The sequence below is a fragment of the Ischnura elegans genome, chromosome 2 (assembly GCF_921293095.1).
Source record: "Ischnura elegans chromosome 2, ioIscEleg1.1, whole genome shotgun sequence".
Classification (NCBI taxonomy): Eukaryota; Metazoa; Arthropoda; class Insecta; order Odonata; family Coenagrionidae; genus Ischnura; species Ischnura elegans.
In genome coordinates this window covers 110,932,039-110,944,964 of record NC_060247.1, presented here as the reverse complement: position 1 = coordinate 110,944,964, position 12,926 = coordinate 110,932,039, and the positions used below count along the sequence as shown (strand labels likewise).

Sequence of the window (12,926 nt, the reverse complement as noted above, 5' to 3'; positions counted from 1 at the left end):
TCAAACTCACTTTTTTAAAAAGGGATTCATTTTTGGTAGTAATAGTCTCCAAACATATCTGTATTACTTGTTTTATGTAAAGCTATTTGTCAGTTATTCACATTCACTTCAAAGGAATAAGAATTTTCATACTGGTTTATTTTATCACATTGGTATATGCCTGTTCCAATGAGAATTTATATGAGTGTTTTAAAACGATTTCAAAATAATTACCTAATTAATTCAAAATTATGTTAAAATGATTTCAAAATTATGTTAAAATAATTTTAACATTATGTTAAAATGATTAGAAAATAATTATCAAATTATTTTAAAATGTGGGTAAAATAATTTTGAAATTGTTTTAAAATATTGTTCTCATAATTATTTTTCTGTGAAATTAAAAAAGGAACATTTTATGCAAAAAATAAGCCATTACCTCCTACATATCCATGTATAAACTATCAACAAAATGAGATCAAATGGTACAAGACTTAAAAAGAGCAACGCCTAATACATTATTTTAAAATCTTGAAAAAAAAATGATTTTAAAATTATTTGCAATAATTTTAAAATCATATTTCCATATTCTTTTGCTACTTGGGATGCTACTGTATTCAAGACGTTTAAAAAAAACTTTGCTCCATTCGGTGAGACTTTTAATATGGTCAACCAATTTTGACAACTACCCCAATAATAGTTTTTTTTTAATTATGCTTTGAAATTTTAACTCTTGATATGGGAGCAAAAGCTAGAAGAAGGACTGAGAACAGAAGCAGAATCTGATGAAACCAAAATGTATAACTGACTCATCCTTAAATTTTATGCTTATGCATAACGAAGCGGTTAAAAGGACCAAGTTATATAGGGAGGATGGATCATAATTATAAGATTAAGGCCCCAAGGCAGCTGACAGATAGACTAAAATTTTCCTTCCTACATTGGGGGATAGAGGATTGGAATGGCTTACCAGAAGAAATTTTTTCTGAGCCATTTCCAACTCAAGCCTCTATATTTACCAAAAGGATAGATAAAATTGAATTTTGAGGGCTTTATAATTGTATATTTTTTAAAGTTGGTGTTTCTTGTCTTTTTTTCTTTGGTCTTAGTATATTATTGTGTAAAAATGGATTTTGAGGGCAATGTAAATGTAGATATGTATTGTATTTTTGCTGATTTGGTGCTATGTATACGGGGACATGTATTGTGTAAAAATGGTTTTTTTGAGGGCTTTTTAAAAATTTTGTGGTACTAAGTATTTTGTTTTGCATTTTGGTTAATGTATATTATTGTGTAATAATCTTTATGTTACCACCCGACTTTATGGTCGACTTGTAACCAATTATTTAATAATAATGATAATATATATAATGTATGTCAAATATATGGTCGAATGATACATCCCATAATGGAAATGCAACCTGGATGAGAAATGAAAGAACAGCAGCGGAAAACATAGAAACTATGCTTCCCCCCATTATTACAATGGAAATTCTGGAAAAAATTCTTAGCCGAACCCATAACTGGAAAAGCCCAGGAAGTGATAATATACACAACTTTTGGTACAAAAAATTCACCAGCTGCCATAAGCATCTACTGAAATATATAAACAAATTTTTGAAGTTTCCAGAAAATATTCCAGATTTTTTAATGGAAGGTAAAACATATTTATTGCCGAAAGAAGTCGCATGTAACGATCCATCAAAATATAGACCGATAACTTGTCTACAAACATTTTATAAATTTTTCACCTCTTGCATAACAGAAGTAATCAACAACCATATAGATGAGAAACACATTTTTACAGAGGAGCAAAAGGGGTGTCGCAGAGGAAGCAAAGGTTGCAAGGAACAGTTGATAATTGATTCAATTATTCTTAAACAAATACAAGAAAAGAATAGGAACCTACACAGTTGCTACATAGATTACAAAAAAGCTTTTGACTCTGTTCCCCATTCCTGGCTTATTGAAGTACTAAACATCTATAAAATTCACCCAGAAGTTATTAAATGTCTCCATACTGTGATGAAAAAATGGAGCACCACCTTGCACATAAAAACTGACGAGGGTCTTTTGCAGACAAATAATATCAAAATCAAACGGGGAATATTTCAAGGTGACTCTTTGAGTGCGTTATGGTTCTGCCTTGCGCTAAACCCTCTATCAAACCTCCTGAATAATACTCAATATGGAGTCAAAATAAAAGGAAAAGAATCAAGATGCCACACTCTATCGCATCTTTTCTACATAGACGATCTCAAGCTGTATGCAGGATCTAATAATAATCTAAATCAATTAGTCCGTTTAACTGAAATATTTTCTAAGGATATAAACATGGAATTTGGAATAGATAAATGTAAAACTATCACAATAATCCGAGGTAAAGTGCAAAGGAATGATATTCCACTACAGGATGGGCAAATAATAGAGGCCATGGATGAGGGAGATACCTATAAATACCTAGGATTCCAACAAGCAAGACGACTAGACCACACTACGATAAAGCAAAAACTTTCGACTGAATTCCAAAATAGAATCAAGAAACTTGTTCGCACGGAATTGAACAGCAAAAACCTCACTAATTCAATTAATACCTTTGCTATCCCTCTCCTGACATACTCCTTTGGTATAATCAAATGGTCACAAACAGATCTAGACGACCTACAAAGAAAAATTCGATCCCAAATGACAGAGAAAAATATGCTCCATAAATCTCGAATATAGAGAGGAACACGTTGCCCAGAAAATTTGGTGGAAGGGGTATCGTAGACATCAAAAATCAGCACAACTCACAACTTTCTCAGTTACGGAAATATTTTTTCAGCAAGAAATCTACCTCGGATCTCCTGAGAACTATCTGTGACGCAGACAATAAATAAACACCGTTAAACCTATCTGATGAAAGTATGCAAGTTAGTGAAACCACTGTTACTATAGACAGTAAAATGTCAATATGGAAAGCTGAGTAAAGAGACGAGAGTACTTGGTGATACCCGTACCTCGCCTAAAACCAGCAAAAATGCTGTGAAAATATATATATATATAATAATAATAATAATAATGGATGTCACAAGTAGGTTCTCCGCTGATATAAACATGCGATTCGGATTGGATAAATGCAGATTGCTTCACATAGAAAAAGGGAAAATCAAGCATGGTAACTTCAATGTTACGGATGATGAGTCAATAATATCTATGGAAGCAAATGAGAACTACAAATACCTTGGATTCCTGCAAGCAAAATCAATACAACATAAACAGATCAAGAAGGAATTAACGACTGAATTCCATAAAAGACTAACATCCATCCTTAAAACAGAATTAAATGCAGGAAATGTAATCAAAGCCATCAATACGTTTGCGGTACCTGTGTTGACGTATACATTTGGAGTGATTGACTGGACCAAAACCGAAATAGCAGGCATAGAAAGATCAATACGTACATCATTCACAAAATTTAATTTACATCACCCAAAGGCTGCAATAGAGAGGCTAACGCTACCCCGCTATATGGGAGGTACGGGGTTAATTGATATACAACAGCTCCTCAAAAACCAAATTCATGGACTAAAACATTTCTTCTATGATAAATCAAACAGTTCGATGCTTCACAAAGCAATAGTCTATGCTGACAATAAATTAACACCATTAAATCTAAAAAATGGCACGACCGATGACGTAACCAACACAGGAGCTGTTCTATTAAATAGAAAGGTAGAAGTATGGGCCCAGAAGGAATTACATGGACGACACATCAATGACCTCAATCAACCATATGTTGATAAAATCTCATCAAACAAATGGTTGTCGTTGGGTGAACTTTATGGAGAAACCGAAGGGTTCATGCTTGCAATACAAGACCAGGTTATCCGCACTAAAAATTATGCAAAGTACATCCTTGGTGATAAAAGTATAACAGATGACAAATGTAGAAGGTGCTTTCAAGTACCTGAAACAATCCAGCACATTATATCTGGCTGTAAGATGCTAGCTAACACAGAATATTTAAGTAGACATAATCAAGTTGCAAAAATTATCCACCAAAAACTGGCCTACCAACACAAGTTAATAGATACTAAGACCCCATATTATGTGTACCACCCTGAAACAGTGCTTGAAAACGGCGCATCTAAAATCTATTACGATCTGCCAATACAAACAGATAAAACTATAGTTAATAATAGACCAGATATAGTGTTGATTGACAAGAAATATAGAACTTGCTACATAGTTGATATTGCCGTGCCACTGTCGCATAACATCGAAAAGACAATTACAGGAAAAATTAACAAGTACCAAGAATTGGCGATAGAAATAAAAAGAATATGGAATATGGAACAGGTTTATGTAGCTCCAATTGTCATCTCAGCTACCGGTATCATCCCAAAACATATACAAAATAGTTTCAAAATACTCAACCTCCATCCAAATACATACATCAAACTGCAAAAGGCTGTAATAATTTCAACCTGTCATATCACGAGAAAATTTCTCAACGCAATTCAATAGTAAAGAGTTATCTTGGTGAGAACCCGTGCTCTTAACACTAAAGCTACTCAGTGAAAACTGAATAAAATTAGAGAACATAATAATAATAATAAATAATCGTAGCAATGATACTAGAGTCAATCATTTAATGTTCATGGATGATCTGAAACTGTACGCTGAATCCAAAGAAAAACTTCAGGTACTCATCAGAACTGCGAAAACGTTTAGTGAGGATATATGTATGGAATTTGGACTGGATAAATGTGCCAGTGTTCACTTAAATAAGGGAAAACCTCAGACACCACTGGAATGTATAGACGATATAGAGATACTTCCTGTAGATGGGTCATATAAATACTTAGGCTTTTATCAAAATCATCAGATTGACCATACCGAATTAAAGAAAGCCCGAGCAAATGCATATAAAAGTCGGGTGATGAAGATCCTTAATACAAAGCTATCTGGAAGGAACATGATAACGGCTATAAATACCTGGGCAGTGCCTGTGCTGGCTTACTCCTTTGGAATTTTAAAATGGTCTGACACGGATCTAAATGAGCTGGACCGACTGACTAGGTGACTTTTGAATAAATTCCGATGTTTACATGATAAGGCTTCAGTAATTAGGTTATATATCCCAAGAAAGGAAGGAGGTTGAGGCCTAATAAATATTCTCCGACAATGCCGATCTCAGGAACAGTCAATGAAATCCTCCTTAAAATCGCCAAAAGATGCATTAATGAAAGAGGTAATAAAGGCTGACGTGGGATACACACCATTGAATTTTGGAGAGAACCAAGATCGGATCCAAATACCAGACCTAAACCAACAAAAGCAGGAATGGAAGTCTAAAATCTTGCATGGAAAGTTCCCAACAGTCATGCAGGAGGGTTGGGTTGACAGAAACGCATCTCTGAAATGGCTCCAAGATGGCTATTTATACCCGGAGACTGAAGGGTATGTGATGGCAATTCAAGACAGAGTTATACGAACTCACAACTATGAAAAAAACATATTAAAACTTGAAATTGCAGATAAATGTAGAAAATGTGGGAAAACGGGTGAATCCATTGAACTCATAACTTCGGGGTGCTCAGCTCTTGCTGGTAATGACTATCTCAATAGGCACAACCAGTTGGCCAAAATTATCCACCAAAACCTAGCAACTACCTATGGACTTTTAACAAATACTCCACCATATTACAAATACCATCCACCCGCCGTACTAGAGACATATACACACATTTTATACTGGGATAGACCGATATTTACAGATAAAACCATAGATTACAATAGGCCTGATATGTTATTGATCCACAAATTACAGCAAAGAGCAAACATAGTCGATGTAGCAGTGCCACTAAATCACAATGTTGAGTCTACGGAAAGAGAGAAAACACAAAAATATCAGAATTTGGCCGGTGAAATAAAAAATATTTGGAAGTTGAAAGACGTCAGTATACACCCACTGATAATCTCTGCGGAGGGAGTCTTGTCTAAAAGATTCAAAAAAGAAGTCGAAGACATGGGAATAAAAAAACAACTGATTAACCTCGGGCAAAAAGCTGTTTTACTACAGACCTGCCAGATCATGAGAAGATTCCTGGGTCGGGCATGATCGGACAGTGTAGGATAGGGTGAATTCTCTTCCTTAGCATCCGAGCCTAATCCTAAATTGACCTTGGGATAGGTGAATATTTCCAGCTGGTTTTAATCAGCTGAGAAAGTGCATAAACTCAAATAATAATAATAACGACTTTCTGATTTTACTATAATTTTTTTCAGATATTCTACAGGGACTCCGGAAGAAGAACCTTCAGTATATTCTACCTCTTTGTGGTTTCAGATTTCAACCAAAGACCTAATGAGCCCAATGTCATGAAACGTAATGGGGATGAGAATTTCATTGCTTGATCAGTTTTATGACCTTTAAAAACCCTTAGTTAAGAGACCATAGCTGATTGAAGATATTGAATTTGGACAATTTTTCACACTCAACACATGGTTTATGTTTGCCTCACAAAGGGGTGCAGCTAGAAATTAAGGCTAGGGGGGTTTTTGGGTACAAAATACTGGGGTGTCTGAGGGTGTGGAATACCCGCCAGGGTAATCGGAAGGTGCGGGGGCCCTCCCCTAGAAAAATTTTCATGTAAATGGTTCAAAGTGGTGAGTTTAGCGGCCTTCTGAGGGATATTTCATTAATATTAGCTCTATTTTTTAAGTAATATTAATCCAATTTAGTGAAATGAATTGAACTTTTTATCCCCCAAAACCCCCCCTCGCTGCACCACTGGCTTCACAGACTGTATCCTTATATTTAACACATTCAGCACGGAGAACGTCAATTGACGTGGTCCCATCCAAGCCGCAATACGGAGCGCGTAAATTGACGTGCTCTGCCGGTCGGACGGGGGCCTTTCTTCGCTTCCGTATGCAACTAATATCCACTTACGAGTCTTATACTATATATATATATATATAAAGAGAAATGAGATTTTATTAATAGGTGAGTTCCCCAGGTGTTTTGTGCGGATATTGACCCTAATTTGACATGAAGGAAGTATCTGAGGAATTTACATAAATCTTGAGGCTGTTATGGGATCGTAAATGCTAAATAGGCAAATCAAGATCCTTGAAGATCCAGAAAGTACGGCTTAGACGGGACAGTTTGGGGGTCCCAGGGTGGGCCCCGCAAAGGATATGCTCTCGAGGGTCGTAGGTGTTGGGATGTTTCTTTAAAATACCATATTAAGAGAGATTCTGAAGTCACATGGTTCACAAACCTTTTTTATTTGCAACGAAGACTCAGGAAGTAATAAACTGGAAGCATGAGAAAAAATTGAATAAACACTAAAGACAAAAGAGCACTGAAATAGGCACTCAACATATTATGGTGGCAGAATAAAAATTACAACCATTGGTTGGAATAAAAATCACAACCATAGGTGCCCCTGTGCCAGCGGTCTCCTCAACAATTATCATAAAGGCAAAAAGTTTTGGATGGCTTCAGCCAGTGGCGTAATTACGGGGGGGGGGGGGGGGAGGGGGTGAGAGATGAGGGGATAGATCCCCCCAAAGCCTCATGGAGATAAAAAATAACATTTAAAACTATCATTTAGTTTTGACTTATAATAACTGCACCTGCTTAAAGTTGAATTTTAAGCAATATTTAAGTATACAGGGACTAGCCACGGTGATAACTTTTACGGAGTCACCCGCAATGCACAAATAGTGCGAAAAATCCTCAGAGGAAAAATCATTCGCCTTGACCGGGATTCAAACCTGGATCCCTCAATTTCCGGCCGAATGCTTTAGCCAGTTAAGCTACCGAGGCGTCATTCTCCCCTTTGGAAATTTGTGGACTATACCGGACAAGGTGGTATGGACTGCTGACCATATTATGCAACTAGCAGTCCAGGTCATGGGCATGGTGCCACAGCCGGAGAGCAAAGCTCGAACTTTGAACAGGGGAGAATGACGCCTTAGTAGCTTAACTGGCTAAAGCACTCGGCCGGAAATCGAGGGATCCGGGTTCGAATCCCGGTCAAGGCGAATGATTTTTCCTCTGCGGATTTTTCGCACTATTTGAATTTTAAGTGTCAAAATTATGTCAAATGTATCTCCAGGCATGTAATTTTTCAAAAATTTCCCGCAAACCCCCATTGCCTGGGGTTGGGATCCCCTCCCCAAGCACCCTCATCCCCCACAAAGCATATTCCTAGTTACGCCACTGGATTTTTCCCTAAAAGCTCCTACCTCTGGCTACGTGCCAGAGTAATGCCAAAATGACTTTTGCTGAAGTTTAACTTTACATCACGTGGCAGAATTGTCTCAGGTCTTGACCTTACATGTGTAACCATATTTAGTTATGAGTAAGCTAATCCTAAATAAGTTTGACAAAGAAGCCAAATCCTGAGGAGGATACTGAGAGAGTCTCACAAAAAAAAGTTGACCGTAACCCTATTCATCTACCTACACGACCTCCTTGCAAAATGAATGAGGGTGAATGTAATATTTCCTTACCTGCAAAAATGCTTGCAATAGACACATTCGGTGCCATTATATATTTCCTCAGTATCCTTCATGCCTTCCTTCGTGAATATTTTTTCCATGCATTTATCGAACACAGTGTACTGGACCTGAAATAAGTTTAAATGTACCATAAAAATACGTGTAATTAGAATATGATAAATATGTGGGATGGAATTCATGATAAAAAAGTCACATCTCTGTTACAAGAGTATTTGACTCAATAAATAGAGACAGTATTTGAAAACATGTGTGTTGGCTGTGGCACTCAACAAGTCAGAAAATTTGACAATAGGGTGGTTTCCTATTATTTTTTTATTGCCTAAATAGAAAGATTATTACTCCTGGAGTACGTATTTCACGCATTTAGATTTTTAAATGACGATATCTATTTTTTGCGACTAAATGAAAAGTGAAATTTTTCAAGTGCGGGAAAACATGACAGCTAAGTATGAATGCCGGGAAAACTCCATGTGACGTCATTCTGGTTCCCGCTGCCATAAGTTAGGTGACCTAGGGGCAAGGCTTTGAGCGCTGATATGACGCAGGATGCTAGCAGTTAGCAGAGTGTATGTATTTATGTATACAATGAATGTTAAAACATTCATTGTATACATAAATACATAATTCATATTTCATTTAACGTGATGCATTGGAAGGATTAAAATGATTTTATTCGAGTAGCGATAGCTATATTCTCCATATTTAATAATCACATTGTTTTTCACGGTTCTACATTGATTTCAAATTACAAAATGTCATTTCTTTACCTACCACTTGAAAAAGAACCACAGAAAAAATAAAGAGTGTAGAATGGAAGCACGATATTCAGAGAAAATTAATGGAAGTGGAAAGGGTTAATTAATCCTTACACTATTCTATAAGTAATTGTACTCCAATTTAGTAAAATGGATTAAAATAGAAAATTTCTCTGATCTCTGGGGGGGTTAAATCCCCCAAACCTCCACCCCCCCTCGCTGCGCCACTGGTTGAATGTAGTAAGGTTTAAAAAATGTACTTGCAGTCAGTGGCAGAACCGGGATAGGGACAAGGGGGGGGGGCTAACATTACGATTCTATCTAGTGTAAATATTGAATATCCGGGGGTGGGGATCTGGATCTGCCACTGTATTGTAACATACCAAAAGAGTGTAAAATAGGCCGTAAGTTTAGAGCTAATTTGTATCTGAATTCGTTAAAGAAGGTAAATATGTAGGAAAACATAACTAAACACTTTTGTATAAAGACGTAACCCACAAATACTTCGATTTCACCTAATCCAATGTGTGTTTTTCGACCCAATATATGGCGGGGGGTCTCCATACCCCCCCATAGATCCACCACTGCTTGGAATACTCCATGCAATTCTCTGTCTTTCCATTTCAGACTATTTTTGAACGGTTTCATAATTTTTATGAAGCCATTAAATACGCAATCAATCAAATCAGATAAATGGTGTGGTACGGTATTCGGAGGAGGCGACTGACAGCTAAGGTCATTTGCGCCATGAGGGAAGGGTAGGTAAGGAAGGGTAGAGAGAAAAATGGCGTCATAATTAGCCTGCTCTTAACAATAGGCACCAAGCGGACCACGGCTCAACTTCCCATCTGACGGATGGAGTGTTGTCCTTGAAATGTCCTCCACACAACACTAAAGCAGGGATCGGGCAGTCTCTAAAAATTCTTTGCCACCGCCGGGATTTTAACCCAAGCCCACTGGGTGGGAAACCAAAACAAATCAAATCAGATAAACACCAGAGAAATGACAGGTATAGGATATTTACCCAGGAGAGAAGAACCTCCTTTATTTTTCAATAAAGGATACATAATTGATTTTTCCCCCCCTGGGTTAAATATTCTATATCAGTAACTTATCTCATGTGCATTTGACAAAAATAGTTGTGATCTGGTATACCACGTTTCCATTTGCAAATATGTACATATTTGTGCATTTACTAACAGCATCAATTTGCACTCATTTCCAAGCATTTGAAAACGAATGAGGTAGAATTTTCTGAGAATATTTTGCATACATGAATTGTGATAAATAATCTTTCATTTTGTCCTTAGAAAAAAATGGAAAAAGAAGTCACAGAAATGTTGCTTACCTATTCTACCCCAAAAAATTGTGCCCCTCAATGATATATTCACAGTCTGCAGAAACAGACAGAAAATTGGAGGGGGTAAACTTACATCCATAGCCTTTCTTGAACATTCTTCGTAGTCACTCTGTTGTGATTGTTTTTGTTTGAATATGGCTGGTAATCTCCCAACTATCGTATTACTGTATTCATTTGTTTTTTGTTCTTCACCGGAAGTTGGTTCTTTTAATAAATTGCAGTTTCGCCATGTTATTCAACACGTGTGGTCGTGTTCATTTACCACTCCTCCTGAATCTAAAACCATCGTCCCCCCAGTAACTATTTACAACAGGTTATGGGCCCATCGCACTTTCCACTGCGCTGCTGAATTCAGATTTCTTTATTTTTGTGGTAAACCGTGTGGTAGCAAAGATGCAAGAATCTCAGGTCACTTCGCAGGCGTATGGTTTCGAAAAACTCGTTGGGCGGGAAAACTATTATGACTGGTCGTTCGCGATGACGAACTATTTACGTCGTAATGGATTGTGGAGTTGTGTCCAGGGAAGTGATAATGGCGAAGGTAAAGAACGTAGGGACGAGAAAGCTTTAGCAGACATTTGCCTTATGGTGCAGCCTGTGGTATATCCCCATGTAAGGCCAGCTAAAACGGCAAAGGATGCCTGGAATGCTTTATCCAAGGCATATGAGGATAAAGGCAAGTGGCGGTATGTATCCCTGCTTCGTTCTATGTGCCAAATGAGGCTCGAAAAGTTTGAAACCATGGACACTTATATCAGCGAGGTGATAATGTTGGCACACAAGCTCGAGGGTATCGGTGAGCCGATGGCGGAAAACTTTGTTGCAGCAATGTTGCTTCAGGGGCTGCCAAATTCGTATGACAATCTTGTCATGGCCATCACGAGTGGGGAGAATGTCTTAAATTTGGATCGTGTGAAGACGATTTTGCTAGACGAAAGCTACCGGAAGAGCGTGAGTGCCGGTCAAAATGCGAGTGTTCCCGAAACCACTGCCCTGTATTCCAAGGGCAAGAAGTACAACTCTTCGACCATGGCTGGGAGTTCATCAGTTGTGAAGGCGTGGAAGTGCTGGAACTGTGGTGAAAAGGGGCATCTTAAAACACAATGCCCGCAGTCGCAGAAGAAGAGGGATCCGAACGAGAACAGAGCCGAGGTTAAGGGAGAGAAGAAAGGAGAAAATAGGAAACCGCTGAGAAGTCTTCTGTGTGCCCTGTCGGCTGCATCGTGTGACTCAGATTGGTTTGTAGATTCCGGAGCATCCGTGCATATGTCACCCCATGAAGACCGTATGCATGATTATTGTCGTGACGTTGACAGTCATATTGAGATTACTGTCGGAAATAACGGTAAGCTTAAAAGCAGAGGTGTTGGATCTGTGAACCTAAATGTAAGTGATCACATTTGTGAACTTAAACATGTTGTGCATGTTCCTGGATTGAAAGAAAATTTGATTTCTGTAAGTCAAGTTGCCGACAAAGGGATCACTGTTGTTTATGATAAAAAGGGTTGTAAAATGTATGATGATGACTTTGTCTGTAATGGTACAGAACTAGCTACTGCAAGTAGAACGAGTAATGGGTTATACCGTTTGGATGTTAAATCAAAGCAGGCATTTGTGTGCAATATTAATGATTATGAATTGTGGCATCAAAGAATGGGTCATTTGGGTATGCAAAATATGATATTGTTGCGGGATAAATTAAGTGATTGCATTGATTTCAAGTATGAACCTGCTGATGATTGTAATGCTTGTGTTCTTGGAAAACAGCACAGAAATCCTTTTCCTAAGGAAGGAGGTACTAGGGCAGATGAGGTACTAGGTCTTGTTCACTCTGATCTGTGTGATTTTGGTTCTAATGTAAAGTCATGGAGTGGGTCAAGGTACATTCTTACTTTGATAGATGATTTCTCTCGCAGAACGACTGTTTATTTCTTAAAGAGCAAGTCTGAAACCAAGCAGAGAGTGATTGATTTTGTAAATATGGCTGAAAATGTAACTGGTAAAAGGTTGAAAATTTTCAGGTCTGATAATGGAACTGAGTTCTTGAGTGATGAGTTACAGAATTTCTTTAAAAGCAGAGGAATCACACATCAGAGAACTGTAAGGTATACTCCACAGCAAAATGGTGTAGCAGAGAGACTGAATCGCACCATTCTGGAGAAAGTGCGATGCATGCTCTTTCACGCAGGAAGTCCTAAGGAGATGTGGGCAGAAGCAGCTAACACTGCTGTGTACTTATTAAACAGAAGCCCCCACAGGAGTGTCCCTGACAATGTCCCTGAGGTCCTGTGGTCAGGTAAGAAAGTCAGCTA

At 37.8% G+C, this 12,926-nt stretch overlaps 1 protein-coding gene across 1 annotated transcript in view; it reads right to left on the bottom strand.

Annotated features, from left to right (window-relative positions):
* The window catches only part of LOC124154408, a 32,119-nt gene that overhangs the window by 15,132 nt on the left and 4,061 nt on the right, over window positions 1-12,926 (bottom strand). Inside the window, exons 3-4 of the mRNA XM_046528113.1 lie at window positions 10,688-10,725; window positions 8,491-8,606 (exon numbers count right to left, since the gene is read on the bottom strand). Of these exons, the coding sequence (XP_046384069.1) occupies window positions 8,491-8,606; window positions 10,688-10,725 (154 nt within the window). The remainder of the gene's footprint in view (window positions 1-8,490; window positions 8,607-10,687; window positions 10,726-12,926) is intronic.